The sequence below is a fragment of the Plecotus auritus genome, assembly GCF_963455305.1.
Source record: "Plecotus auritus genome assembly, chromosome: 2".
Classification (NCBI taxonomy): domain Eukaryota; kingdom Metazoa; phylum Chordata; class Mammalia; order Chiroptera; family Vespertilionidae; genus Plecotus; species Plecotus auritus.
In genome coordinates this window covers 121,696,951-121,712,132 of record NC_137771.1, presented here as the reverse complement: position 1 = coordinate 121,712,132, position 15,182 = coordinate 121,696,951, and the positions used below count along the sequence as shown (strand labels likewise).

General features: G+C 38.7%; 1 protein-coding gene across 1 annotated transcript in view; it reads right to left on the bottom strand.

Moving 5' to 3' along the window:
* The window catches only part of MED12L (mediator complex subunit 12L), a 411,338-nt gene that overhangs the window by 20,343 nt on the left and 375,813 nt on the right, over positions 1-15,182 (bottom strand). Inside the window, exons 39-42 of the mRNA XM_080653836.1 lie at positions 9,664-9,753; positions 7,861-8,090; positions 6,091-6,247; positions 3,927-4,022 (exon numbers count right to left, since the gene is read on the bottom strand). Of these exons, the coding sequence (XP_080509962.1) occupies positions 3,927-4,022; positions 6,091-6,247; positions 7,861-8,090; positions 9,664-9,753 (573 nt within the window). The remainder of the gene's footprint in view (positions 1-3,926; positions 4,023-6,090; positions 6,248-7,860; positions 8,091-9,663; positions 9,754-15,182) is intronic.

Below are 15,182 nucleotides of genomic sequence, written 5' to 3'. Positions count from 1 at the left end.
TTATAGGACACCTACTACACAAGGCTACTCTATCAACTCAAGGAGACTTAGCAGTTACCCAATACATAGAAATAAACACAGGGAAGCAGCCAAAATGCGGAGACAAAGACATGTCACAAATGAAAGAAATCAAACTACTGATATAGAGTACAAAACCACGGTTATAAGGTTACTCAAGAATCTTCTAGAGACCTCCAAGGAACTTAGTGAGACTTTCAAAGATCTTAGTGAGAATGAAAAAAAAAAAAAAAAAAAAAATGAAAAGGACCAGTCAGAAATTAAGCATACACTGACTGAAATAAAGAATAATATACAGGGATTCAAGAGTAGATTAGAGGATCCCGAGAATCAAATCAATGATTTGAAATATGAGGAAGCAAAAAACACCCAACCAGAAGAGCAAAAAGAAAAAAAAAATGAAGATAGTGTAAGCAGCCTCTGGGACAACTTCAAGCGTACCAACATCCAGATTATGGGGGTGCCAGAAGAATAGAGAGAGCAAGATACTGAAAACCTATTTGAAGAAATAATGACAGGAAACTTTCCCTACCTGGTGAAAGAGATAGACTTACAAGTCCAGGAAGTGCACAGAACCCCAAACAAGAAGGATCCAAAGAGGACCACACCAAGACACATCATAATTAAAATGCCAAAGGCAAAAGACAAAGAGAGAATCTTAAAAGCAGTAAGAGAAAAACAGTTACCTACAAGGGAGTGCCCATACGACTCTCAGCTGATTTCTCAACAGAAACTGTGCAGGCCAGAAGGGAGTGGCAAGAAATATTCAAAGTGATGAACAGCAAGAACCTACAACCAAGATTACTCTACCCAGCAAAGCTATCATTTAGAATTGAAGGTCATATAAAGAGCTTCACAGACAAGAAAAAGCTAAAGGAGTTCATCACCACCAAACCAGTATTATATGAAATGCTGAAGGGTATTCTTTAAGAAGAGGAAGAAGAAAAAGCTAAAGAGAAAAAATATGAACAACAAAGTAACAACAAATATCTATCTATCAACAAGTGAATCTAAAAATCAAATGAATATAAAATCTGATGAACAGAATAAACTGATGAATGGAATAGAATCAGGGGCATGGAAATGGAACAGACTGATGATTCTCAGAGGGAAGGGGGTATCGGGGGTGTGAGAAGAGATTAGACAAAGATCTTATATACATGTATTCATTACCTAGGGACACAGACAATAGGGTGGCGAGGGCTTGGAACCGGGTGAAGGGGAGCTATGGGAGAAAAAAAAGAGGGACATCTGTAATAATCTTAACAATACAGATTAATTAAAAAAAACAAATGTGGCAAAATGTTTATAATTAGTGAATCTGGGTGAATTGTTTATGGCAATACTTTGTATTATTCTTGCAACTCTTCTGTAACTTTGAAATTATTTCAGCCCTAGCTGGTTTGGCTCAGTGGATAGAGCATAGGCCTGCAGACTGAAGGGTCCAGGGTTTGATTCTGGTCAAGGGCACATGCCTGGATTGTGGGCTTGATCCCCATTAGGGGGAGTGCAGGAGGCAGCCAATCAATGATTCTCTCTCATCATTGATGTTTCTGACTGTCTCTTCCTCTCAGAAATCAATAAAAAAAAAAAATCCTGTATTTTTTTTAAAGAAATTATTTCAAAATGCAAAGTTATATCTTGTTCTTAGGAGAGACATTAGAGTGAGCTAGCAGTATCCCATCTGAATGATTCTCTTCCACATTTGTAAGGAACAGTCAGCCAATCCCTGCTAATACCCCTATGAAGATAAAGTAGAAGTCTGTGAATGTTTATATATCACTCTACTTGTAAAGCATTTTGAAGGTAGATTGCAGTAAATGTCAGAGACACATTAAAAAGAAATCAGAGCTAAAAATAAACTAGATTCATAATAAAGAATTTCCTTAAAAAATGGAGATTATAGTGGCAGTTCTTTTTTTTCTTTACCAATACAAAAGTTTATTTAATGAAAGTACAATGTGAAAATGGACAGAGTTCAATTTGCATATTAGACTTTTATTATATAGAATAGCTAAGATATGGAGACAGCCCAAGTGCCCAACAGTAGATGAGTAGATGAAAACTGTGATACATTCACACCATGGAATACTATGCAGCTATAAAAAAGAAGGATCTCTTACCCTTTCAGGCAGCATGGAGGGACCTGGAGAGTATTATGCTAAGTGAAATAAGCCAGACAGAGAAAGACAAGTATCATATGATATCACTTATATGTAGAATCTAATGAACAAAATAAACTGATGAACAAAATGGAACCAGAGAAATTGAAGCATGCCACAGATGGACATATTTCAGAGGAAAGTGGGGAGGGGGGCGGGAAGAGATTAACCAGAGAACTTATATGAATACTAGAGGCCTAGGTCACAAGATTTGTGCACTTGGTGGGTCCCTCAGCCCGGCCTGCATCCTCTTGCAGTCCAGGGACCATCAGGGGATGTCTGACTGATGGCTTAGGCCAGCTCCCTAAGCCGGCAGTTGGACATCCTTAGTGCTGCTGGGGAGGTGGGAGAGGCTCCTGCCACCGCCGCTGCGCTCACTAGCTTTAAGCCTGGCTCAGGGCTTCTGGCTGAGCAGTGCTCCCCCTGTGGGAGTGCAATGACCACCAGGAACAGCTCCTGTGTTGAGTGTCTGCCCCCGGTGGTAAGTGCGCATCATAGCAACTGGTCATTCTGCCATTCTGTCTATTTGCATATTAGCCTTTTATTATATAGGGTGTCTATAACCCATGGACACAGACAATAGTGTGATGAAGGGCTGGGGGATGGGGCAGGAACAGGGTGGAGGGGTCAATGAGGGGGAAAAAGGGACATCTGTAATATTTTCAACCATAAAGATAATTTCTTTTTAAATGGAGATCAAACTGAGCAAAACAGGGGCTTGTCAAATGTCCACGGACTGTCTTAGTCCAGCTGACCATATTCCCTTAGCAGCTCTACTTGCGTATATCAGACCTTTCCCCCCTAAGTCTACTCTGACCCCTCCTAAAGTGCTCTATTCCCAGCCATATTTTTCCTTCTTTACTACAAGTTATGAAACCATCCACATTCAAATACTGTCTTGAAAAAAGATACCAGTTTCCCAAGCTTTAAGATGGGCAGCAGCCAGCTCCCTGTGTCTAGGTAGTACTCATGCACACAGCTCACATTCCTGACTTACCTGCAGAGTAAGTATTTATTTTACAGGTATTTCCAATATGTAGCAAGTGACCACTGATGGCAGTGAGAAAATGATCCTTTTTAGAATACATTTAAGTAAACAGAAAAAGAGGCAATTTAAAGAAAAATATTAAGTCAAAATAAAGCAGGGCTATGGCACCTGCAAAAGTAAAGGCTGCTGTAAGTTCTGAGGTTTGCAAATGTTCACTGATGCACATAACATTTCAAAGTTCGGTTTACAAAGCCAGAGAAGTAAATTATACAATTATGAATTACTTTAAAATTCCTGTAGGAAATGCTTACTGCTGAAATCAGTATTTTTTTTTTTACATCAGTAAAGATAATATTTCAGAAAGCACTCTCATGCTTTTTTGAAATTACAGTAAAAACTTACAGTATGATAATCTTCTGAACATATATATATATATATATATATATATATATATATATAAAGTTATAAAATATCTTTGTGTCTGAATATAAATATTTTAGTTCATAGAGATGTCTGGAAAAACTTGAAAAGGAAAAATAGTATGATCTCTTAAACCCCAAATATTTATTTGTAGTTTTCTATGAAAACTAATATATCAACTACAACATCAATATCATCCCCTTCTGATAAAGTTCTAGGGAAATTGCTAGAATATATTTAGGCTATTTTAATTTTTAACACTATTTTGGTACATGAAAAATGCAAACAGACTTTAAGGAAAATGCCCCTGTGTTTGATTCGGAAGCACCAGGCCTTACCAACGGCTGCTGGGGCTGCACGGTCTGCAGACTGAGGGGCTGGCTCTGGGGCTGCGAGGATGGCTGGAGCTGTGGGGGCTGCTGGGACTGCTGCATCTAGAAAGAAAAAGGATTTTACACTTAAACAGAGGGGTTAATATTCCAGTCTCCTCTTCCCATATGACTTTTATTTAATTATGTTGTTGCAGCAAAATAATACACACCAACCTCTTCCATAGCCACCTTGCTAAACTGCTCATCTTTCAAGGGAAAGACCTAACTCTCCTCCGCCATGAAGCCCTCTTGGACCTCACCCTTCAGTAGTCGCAGCGTTCTCTGTCTATCCTGTCCTGCGCTGTCCCAGTACATGCTCTGAACTCACTGTCAACTCCTTTCATGTCTGCCTTCCACATATCTTATCCTTCTTATACCACCATGTTAGACAAGGAGTGCTCAGTAGTTATCTTTTCATTCCCTGTGACATCTGGATGAACCGGAAGATTCATTTGTGTGGGGTTTTTTTGTTTGTTTGTTTGGTTTTTTTAAGGAAGATGAAAAGATAGATGAGGAGGAGGAAGAAAAGGAGGTGTTCTTAAAGAACTCCAAAAGATTAGGTTTTGTGTTTGTTTTTTTAAAGGAATTGTAGATATGGGAAGCTCTGGTATAAATTATGAGAATAAAATCATAAATTGTGTCTGTGACAGTTGGCAGAAATACAGAACTCTTGGAAACACTTCCAAGTCACAGAAGAAGCACAGAGAATGCAGAGGAAAATCCTAGCAGATGGTCTGTCTCAAGGACCTTCAGTTTCCTCCACCCAAACATTCATTTTGATGAGGACAGCGCCAGACTTTTTATCCTTTGCATTTTCCAACTCAGTGTGTATACTATCCTCCAATTTATTTTTCTTCTTTCAGGCAACGTAATAAATAGCTACTGCCTGTGGCATTTCTCACTAAGTGACAATGCACATGGATGTGGAATCCAAGCAGAGATCTGGGCAGTTTCTCCCATGTGAACAATGCTTATAATAGGGAAGCAGTTTCCCACTGACTCTCTGTGAACTCTGCCAAGAGAAATGAACCCAACTTCAATCACCATAAAAGAAATAATGGTCATCCTGAGGAAAAAGCAAATCACTTCTCTTTTTTTCTAGGGAATGTGTTGTTAATGAAAAAATTACTATTCCCTTTTTACCCCAATACTATGCTAATTGGGGTAAAAAGGGAATATTAACTTTTCCAAATTTGCAGCCTTAAAAAACACCAATGTAAGACAGAAGGTAATAAGTAAAGAAATAAATGTAATAACTTTCCTCAGTGATTTGAAACTGTGAAATTTTGAAACAGAGGGAAATATAAGTTCCTGTCCCTCCTGCGGGCAGGTTTATTCCTCACTGACCATACACCAGGAGAACTAGAGTCCCGTTTTTTGGTGCTTTTCTTTTCTTAGCAAAACATAAAATGACTCAGCATCTCAAGTTGGACTGCTGGTAAGATGAGAGGGCACTGTACAGACTCACCAGGCAATCTCCAACCCAACAACAGGACAGACTCACACATAAGGAAGACCAATGGAACAGGTGAACATAATGCCTATATTTCTTAAACGAGGAAGTTAGAAGCAAAAATGTGTCAAGGAGAGGAACCCTTTATCTAGGAGACCTAAAATTAATTTCAAATAATTAAAGGATAGCTCTCTGGATTCTAACAGTCAAGATGAAATATCTCTTTGAAATATTCTACTTATTTAATGCCAACTTCATAGTCCAATTAGACCAGAGGTACCATAGAAACTTCTTTGGATTACAGATCCCTCTAGAAATATGATAAAAGCTCTAGATAGCTTAAAAAACACACACATATAAGGAATTTTGCATTCGTTTTCCATGGCTTCTAATTAAATGACTGAGTAAGCTGAGGCTCACACTACCAAAATAAAGACATTGGCTACCTTGAAGCTTAGTGAAAGGGGAAGGATGCTCTGCAAAATGTATGCTCCTGCTGTGGCCTGGCAGATTCACAAAGGAAGACTCTGGTCAAGTTGAAACGAAATTATACCACTTTAGTCCTGCTGTCAAATACACAGTGTTCCTTGGAACTTGGCAATTAAAGTCTGAAGTGCCTATTATTCCTCGTGACGGCTAAGGACCCGCCAGGTACTGACCTCACCTCCCAGCCCGTACCTGGAGGAGCCTCTGCTGCTGTCGCACCTGCGGCTGTCTGGGCCTCATTGGGTCCTGAGGCAGCGGCACTGATGGCAGGTTCGGATGTGCGGGAGTCAGCACTGCATCGACTCCTCCACCCATCAGAGGGTTCTGCTGAAGGGACTGATGATTCAGTCTGGGAAAGAATACACAGCTGACTTCAGGCCCAAGCACACTGCCACATTTTTAATGGGCAACGCTAGCAAGCACATCACACACATTCACAGAGAAATGGCTGTGTTCAATAATTACTTGTACAATTCAAATGCAATAAAGGTCAGGGGTTAAGATCATCTGGATCCCCAGGGGTAGATGGGATCACTTGAAAAAGAACACGTATGATTAAAAATTGCTAATAGTTTTCAGTAACAAGTGATATTAACTGAGCATTTATTCTGGAGTAGGCACTGTGGTAAAGTCTGAACGGTGTTATTTCATTGACTTTCCACAGCAGCCCTCTGAGGTCAGTAGTTTCGTTACCTCCACTTTAAAAGCGAATACCTAAACAGAGAGCTAGAGAAGTAACATACCAAGTAATTCGGATAGAAAGCAGCACAGGTGGGATTTAAACCCAGAACTTTGGGGCTTTAAAGTTCAAATTCTTGGGCAATATGCAATGATGCCACTTATTAAAATTGTTTTCCAATTCTTTTATCTTCCCAGATGTGCTACTATCAACCTTGCCCAGTTTCCAAATAGTGATAACTTAGGGTTAGCGTGCAACATTGATAATACATGAAGCTAGGCTGCTATCTACTGTCACAAAATTGTGCATGAAACTTGATTCTTCTAGATTAACGCCATACCTAGAACTTTGTGTGATGATTGAAATATTCTATATCTGCACTGGCCACCAAACTACTACATAATTTTTGAGTCTCAGTGCAAAATAAACTGCAAGGTTTCCTGATCAAAAATTAGAATTTCAAGGTAACAGTAGAGTATTGAATCAAGTGTGGGACCTCGAAACACAGTCACCAGTGTGACTCTACTGGTCACACATCTTCAATGCTGGCCCTGCTGGCTACACGTGGCTACTGACCACTTCAAGTGTGACTAGTGTAACTGAGGGACTACGTTTTAAATTGAACTTTAATTTGTTTAAATTGAACTAGCCACATGTGGCTGCTGGCTACGGTAATGGATAATGAAGTTATACACTATATCTAAGGGATCTGATTAAGCAAGAACTGAGAAGAGGTCTTTCATGACCCCGCTTTGCCAACCATCCCTGACGTGGAAAAGGTAAAAATTAAAATTTAAGAAAAGTCTTGTAGGCACCAGGTACAATAAGTATTGTAATCATAGACTTTATGGCTCTGAACAACACATTCTAGTAAGGCATTGCTAACATTAACCAACATTTTTTTAACTTAGATATTTTTAGCCAAAAAGACCTTTTTAAAAAGAAGGGAAAAGAAAGAACACTAGAGCTAATATAGTGGTATCATCTAAATATATTACACCCATCTAAATATAATGGTATATTCTACATATAGTGGTATCATCTAAATATATTACACCCATTCTATGGAAGATGTGAATCAAAATATAGGGGCCTTGAATAAAATAAACAAGATGGTTCATTACTTTTTTTGAATCTCTGGGTGCTCCTAAAAATAAGATGACGTAATTTAAATTATATATAAATAATGCAAGTTCACAAAAACAATATAAGTGCCATGCCCTAGAAGAAACACAACAAAGAGCCGTGTCCACTACTGCAATCATTGTTTCTAGATGTGTCACCTCTGGGAGCCAGTCAGAGGCTGCAGGTACTGCGAGGCCTGTTGCTGAATATAGCCACTGGGCGGCTGCTGCATCTGTCTGAGTCTTTCCATCAGCGTCGGGTTGGAATGCGCAACTGGGTAGGCTCTGGAGTTATAGCTGGGGGACAGGATCACGCTGCCAGCCTGCTGCTGCTGGGTCTGCTGCAAAGGCATCTGTGTTCCGTACATCGTATAGCCTTGGGGCATGGCCTGCAGGCAGGCACAAGGAACAAAGTCAGTGTTTTTATTTACCACCAGCTTTCCTATTGCTAAGCTATATGGGGATAAACCCAGGAGAAGCCCCCTGAAATTCACTATTCTCAAATGTTTTTATGACTCAAAATATGAAGGAGACTGCCATGAAGGCAGAAAGGCTAATCAGAAAGCTATAGAATGAACTGGTTACATAATGATTTACCAGAAAATACAATTAAAAAAGAATCCTCACTTGGTTAAGAGATTAGGTTTAAGATTAGTTGCTTATTCTGAAGGAAGAAAGCGCATGTTTCCTTATAGACAAGCATCCATTCCTCTTATGCACAGATGACATCAGTGCTCAACAGACCCAAGCATCAATAATGCCACTTCTAAACTTACTGAGAAGAGCTGCCCCTATGCTCATGTATATTGAAATAATGGCGTACACTTTCCTAATATGTGACTTCCCTAAATCTGATGAATGTGCCTGTAGTAACTAACCAATTATAAAAAAAAACAACATTAATATCTTACCAGAGTAAGGATGTAATGGATGACTATTCACTACCCTCTAGTCCTGGTTGAACTGAAGCCAGTTCTGCACTGTACCAGTCATCTGAATACTTCATTTTTCTATGCAATGTTAGCATACACATGACTGTTTCTCTAAATTTGACATCTAATGTAAATGAAAAACCCGAGGTTCACTAGATCACTATACTTTATAGAATAGAATGCTGATTAGAATCGAAGAGGACTGCTGTTCAAATCCTGAAAGCACCATATTTTAAGGTAGTGTAATGAACTTCCAGAAGGCAGCATGAATGGAACCAGCCTGTAGGGTTCCGTGCCTGCGAAGACCAATCTCACCCTCCTTTGAGCTGTGGACAAATTATGAGCTGCTAGCGCCAACTAGCGGTCTTACCCACATCCCAGCTCCTAATTACGGGAGCGATAGGGTAAAAGTATATGGATGCAGAAAAAACAAAACGTTAGAAAAACAGCTCCAGATTCACATTATATGAAGGCAAGCCTACCAATTGTTGAGCGGCTGCTGTGAATCTGGTGCAGGACGGCATAGTTCCTCAGGCTGCCTTAAATACTCACAATGTGCCCTCTCTTTTACAGAGAAGGGGACCAAGACTCCGAGTAACTTGCACATTGTTCCACAGCTAGCAAGTTGCCAAGAATGTTGCCAAGGTCTGATTCCAAGGCCAATTCCCTTCTTATTTTACTCTTTGAAACGATCTTTAAATGTGACAAATTCAAGCATGAATGACATAATTTTGTATTATAACGTAAGTATTTTGGGACTGTTAAGCATATAAATACCTACAAAAATCATTAATAGAGGTTTGGATTTATGTTTTCAATTAAAGAATTTCCTGAAATAATGTCCTTTAAATTAATTAATCCAGACACTTGTTCAACAATCACTGGTAATACAGGAGTAACTACGTTCTAGACCCATAAAGCAGTTGACACCCTATTTACTAGGTTTTCCCACTTCAAAGAAAGAGATTAAAAATCCCCACTTTTTCGATTAAAAAAATCCCCGTAGCACCTATGAAGCCACTGTGGGTACCTGTGCTTGCTGCAGCCCTGGATACTGGGGGACCTGAGGGGAGGACCGTGCTTGTGCAGCAAAGAGAGCAGCCTGGTCCCCTGGCTGGCCCTGGAAAACAAAGCCAAGGCGAACTCTTGATCATGACAGCAAGGGCTTGATTTGAGCTCCTGCTTAATAACCCCAACAACCCATAACACCAAATGTCATTATGTGAAAACAGAACTTGCAGATTTCCAAACTGCATAAAATCTGATTTCTCACTATTTCCTATGTGTGTAGAGATTGTTGAACTTACTATCTTTCCAAAGGAGACTACATTTGCCCCCAAAAGTAGAGCACAGACATAAATACGAGCCACAACAATCAATGGTCAGCTCATCAGAGAGGCTCATGGCAGTGCTCCTGTGCACCCAGCACATGGCCCTGCTGCAGGGAAAGTCAGGAAGCCCTAACTGTTAAGATCAAAACCCTGTGCCATAAAGGAAAGAGCACATGTGGTGAAAGCAAGTGCCATATGCAAATTTCATAACTTGTTGATACCTTCTTTCCAGTGGCCTAAAATATGCCTATTTAGGCATGAAGTCAATGGATGAATTTGTTATTTCCTCTGACTCCAATAATCAATTAAAATACAATCAATAAAAATGTCTAAGTTAACAGCAAATACAATTCTAACCAACTACAATATAAAATAAGACCAATGAACATATTTCAACAGTTCTCATTTAATATAATTTGGCCTTAGGAAAATAAATATATTTAGAAAAGCAGTATTATTTTATGTTTGGTGTCAGATGCTACTTCATGGAAGTTGCTGTAATAACCACAGGAAGAGGTCTAGCTTCCCACCATCCCTATGTGTTTTCAGGACTTACTAATTATAAAGAATGGGTTTATCCTAGGATATTTTACTAACTTTTATATACTAGATGTGCTCACTTTTTAAAAGTGCTAAATTACAGTTATATGAAAGATTGCATGTACTTAGAAAGTAGTATAGATATTTCTAACAGGGAAAAAGGGATAAACACTTAGCTTAAGATTGATTAAACATCTATAATATACCAGGGACAGGCTTCTCGCTCTTATTCTCACTTTCTGGCAGGGACTCTGCAGGGAGGGAGCCTCACCCCCTGTCTTCAGTGAGGAAAAGCTCAGTGATTCACCCATCCAGAACTGGCCCGGCCATTGTCTGAGCTCAGGTGAGTCTGACTCCAAAGTCCAGGGCTCTTCCATTAGGATGAGGTGCTTCTCTATGCGATATTAATGTTGAAAATATTTAAAACCTCATTTGGTGCTTATTATTTAGGGACATATAGCCTCTTAAGCTCACCCAAAAATAACCAAAAGGAGAATCTCTATTGAGACTTATTAAAAATATTGAAATTAAATGTATATACCAGACAGTAAAGCTCTTTTTCTGACCCCGACATGAAATTACTTGGGGCCCTTAAGTGTTTCAGCCTCTTCTAAGGTGACCACCCACCCACATGAGGACCAAACGTGTTTCTGAGAGTCTCTACTGTAGTATCTGCATATATTCAACAAGAATCTCACTTTCCAAAAGAGGGTACCATAAAGGTGCCCTTAGCCTTTAGCTGATTAATCTAAGTGCCATTATATTCACTTTGCTTGTCCCAAGTCCCTCTGTGAGAACCACGCAAGGCAGTATGGCCATTGGGAGCCCACAACTATTGCCCCTAAGTATGCCAATGACATTTGATTTTCCAAACACTATGCCCATTAAATCAACCACATCTTTAAATGCCACTCATCAAATCAGTGCTCCCTGACTGTCATGTGAGGTCCCTGAAACATACTGTTGTGCTTCTTTGTGGGGACAAATGATATAAATCATTTTTACAGAAATGAAGAAAAATGAATTACTTATATGTGAGTTATAATCTGGAGATCCATGTGTACTCTACAATAACCAGGCTGTGTTTGGTATGAAGGGAAGCAGACCTGTCTGTGACATCTGCATGCTGATTCCTACACCGGATCTAACTCTTTACTCTTCCTTTGCTTTCTGAAAAACTTACGGAACAACCAATGATTTCCATGTGAGGGAAACTAGACTACTGATAAGTTAAGTATCTGAATTACTGGCTACACTCTTACTGACAAATGACAGTTGATATTGTGGAGATTAAAAATACGAATTAAAAACTATTCTACATTAAAAATCACTAAATAAACATTTAAGGAAAAAGCACTAAAACTTCAAGCAAGGAGAAAAGGACCAAAAATTTCCAATCAATTTTTATATTCTAAAATTCATGCATTTTCAGTCAATCAATTTTGTCTAAAGGTCAGCTATTTATTAGTGAACATATTCTGTTCCCTCCCATCACCTACTTTGGCACAGTAGGAAATAATTCTTCTGATATGCATATACTCCCTGAGGAAATTATAGACACTTCAAACTGGCTAGCACTCTCCAGGTGCTCTGCAAATAGCTTTATTATCCTGTTTTGCCCTGAATTACTTTGAAAAATACCCCATTCTCTTCCACCGAACTGAAATGGCCTCCAACCATTCTTTGTTTTTCGTTGTTTCCCCACCACCACCCCGCACCCCAGAATAATGCCAGGAACGCATCCTTTCAATTTATAGAAATATTTCAATTTGTTAGGAAAAGAAAGAATAAGACAAGTTCTTTAGTCACTTGAAAGATTTTACAAATGCTCAAGGAAACTCATATTGTGAGAGCAAGCACGGCAAGTACAGATTAAGATTTAGTACAAGGTTTTTAATGTTGGTGAGGATGATTTTATTGCATTTATTCAAGAAGGGACTAATCATCCAAACTAGAATTGGCCAGACACCAGGTACAAAGGGGGACCATGCCAGGCAAAATGAGACACATGGTCAACTTAGTTATACGTAATTTGTGTTTCATGTATCTGTTCTTTTCAGAAAACTTTCTAAGCTTTATTTGTAATCAAGTATAAGTTAGTTTATCAAGTGCTTTTCAACTGCCCCATAGTTTTCAGTACTATCTTTTGTTTTGAAAACTCATTTTAATAACGTCGTATTTTTATGGGTACAAAGGATAGTTCAGGAAGCTGTTTTTGATGAATTGTGTGTAGTCAGCCAGGTGCCATATGACTGAGCACATCACCGAAAGAGAAAACATACACTTGTGCCCTGGCTCCAGCTCCCATGCTCAGGCACCTGGCTTCCTTGTGCTCAGAGAATAAGCCTCAGCTAACTGGGAAATTCTGACTATTACACCGACCCATCTCTATATTGCTACCTGAGGTAAATTCCTACACATATTCTCTCCAGTTTGCTTTCATGTACTTTGCTTTGGGCTTGCCTCTATGTGAGAAATAGAAAACCATTATATATTTTTTAAAATTTCCACTTTCTAAAATCTTCTAAAAAAGCCATGCTGCCCAGCCAGCATGGCTCAGTGGTTGAGCATCGACCCATGAACCAGGAGGTCATGGTTTGATTCCCAGTTAGGGCATGCCCGGGTTGGGGGCTCAATCCCTAGTGGGGGGTGTGCAGGAGGCAGCCAATCAAGGATTCTCTCATCACTGATGTTTCTATCCCTTTCTCCCTGAAATCAATTAAAAAATAAATAAAAAGGCTGTACTGTTCAATATTGATTCATTTTCCTGGCCGTTATAAGAACAATTTTCTCTACTGCTTTATTTTTCACTAGACAAGAGAAGTGTCTGAGCTCAAAGAGATGTTGACTCAAAGGCCTTTTGTATAATTTGAAGTTAATGCATCTAGTAAATTAAAAATCAATGTTCATACATAATTTTCATTCTTTGGAGCCCTGTTCTCTTCATTAGCAATCATTCCCTCAGTCAACTGAGCAAATGTGAAGCTCTCTTCCCAAAGGAGAACTGGTCATACAGCCAGGTAGCAGGCAGTCAGCATTATAAGCAGCAGCATTACAGGGCCAGGAATGTCCTATCCACTCGACTCACTAGTAATGACTTTTTCCCCAATAATGTCTCAGGGTTGCAAGTAGGGAGTTGTACCTAAAAAAACAGATTTTGTGACTTTGTTTCTAAAAATGCTGATTTAGGAATAATAATAACAGTAATCCAATGAAAACCAGTGGTTAATGTTTTATGAGTCATCTACCAAAAAGGGTTTTGTTTGTGTTATTAGCTTGGTCGGTACTGAGTAACAGTGCTCAAGACTAAAACACATGGTGTGAACCAGAGGTTATGGTCTTCACCACATACTGGTGTATTCTGATTTCAGATAATGAGAAAATTCTATAACTACAAGAGATCCTGTTGACAGTTATGCTTGATTCTCCTACAAAGCTTTCATATCAAACATAAATTGGTTAAGAATCAATTAATAGTAAGATTAACTGCTGGACCAAATGGATTCAGTCTAAAATAAGGACACTCCATACAACAATTAAGTTTTACAACATATTCTATTAGCATGTCCATAAGTAATGAATATAATGACTGGCAGAGTATATACATTCATTAAATTTAGAAAACTGGAGAATATTTAAGGAAAATAAGAATAGTGAAAAGGAAAACAAAGATATATGTAAATATTTCTATTAATATGAATGAATATAAAAATTATAGAACCTTTTGACTTTAAATACATGACAAAATATTTTGTCTAATTCTTTCTTTAAAGTAAAATCAATGACTGATATAAATTGTTTTCTATCTGAATTATATTACCATCTGAACAATAACTATAAGCAACCTCCAAAAGTTTTAAATTTGATACATTTTTATTTCAAGTTTTGAAATGAAACCCTCACTTGCTCTCTGTATAACACAGTGTCAAAAAATTGATAGGAAAACTGATTTTCAGAAAAGTCCAAACTTTCCTTTGCAGAAATAACTTAAAGAAACTGCCTACATAACAAGTATTTAACAACATGAATATTTTCAGAGCTTGACTGTGCAGTTAAGGATATTTTCACCAATGTATAGAAAATGTTACCCATTAAATTGGCAGTGAAACAAGTTGACTTACATTCACATCTGAGATGTGTGCTCTTTTTTATTCTAATGCTTCTTGGGTTTATGTTGTAAGTTGGCTACCTGATACAGAAACCTATAAGTAATTTAATGCAAAACATGCATTCTTAGCTAGTTCAGGCAAAGCAGCAAAGGTGAAATCATATGACATGCATGCACAAGATCTATGCTTGAAAAGACATATCCTCCATACTGGAAAGGAAATAGAAATGATGCGTTCTGTTGAGAATTTTGGAATAGCCAGTGTGTGGGATGTGATGAGAAAGGTATGTTTCATAACCACAGTTTTCATTGTCTTGCACTGGCCTATGATTTAGCATGCCATGCGTTCCTCTGCTACTGATGTGAGTTACCACAGAGAGTGCAAGAGCTCAGGAATAGACGTGTTCAAAATTGGAACTGAGATGCAGGTGCACAAACTGGTCTATGCTCCCAGGCCAAGGCATGAACATCCACTGTTCCTGTACCATACACATATAAGATGAAAATCACGAGGCAAGCAAAGGGGAAAACTTTCAGAAATAAATGCCATTAGATTGGACATGGTCAGCA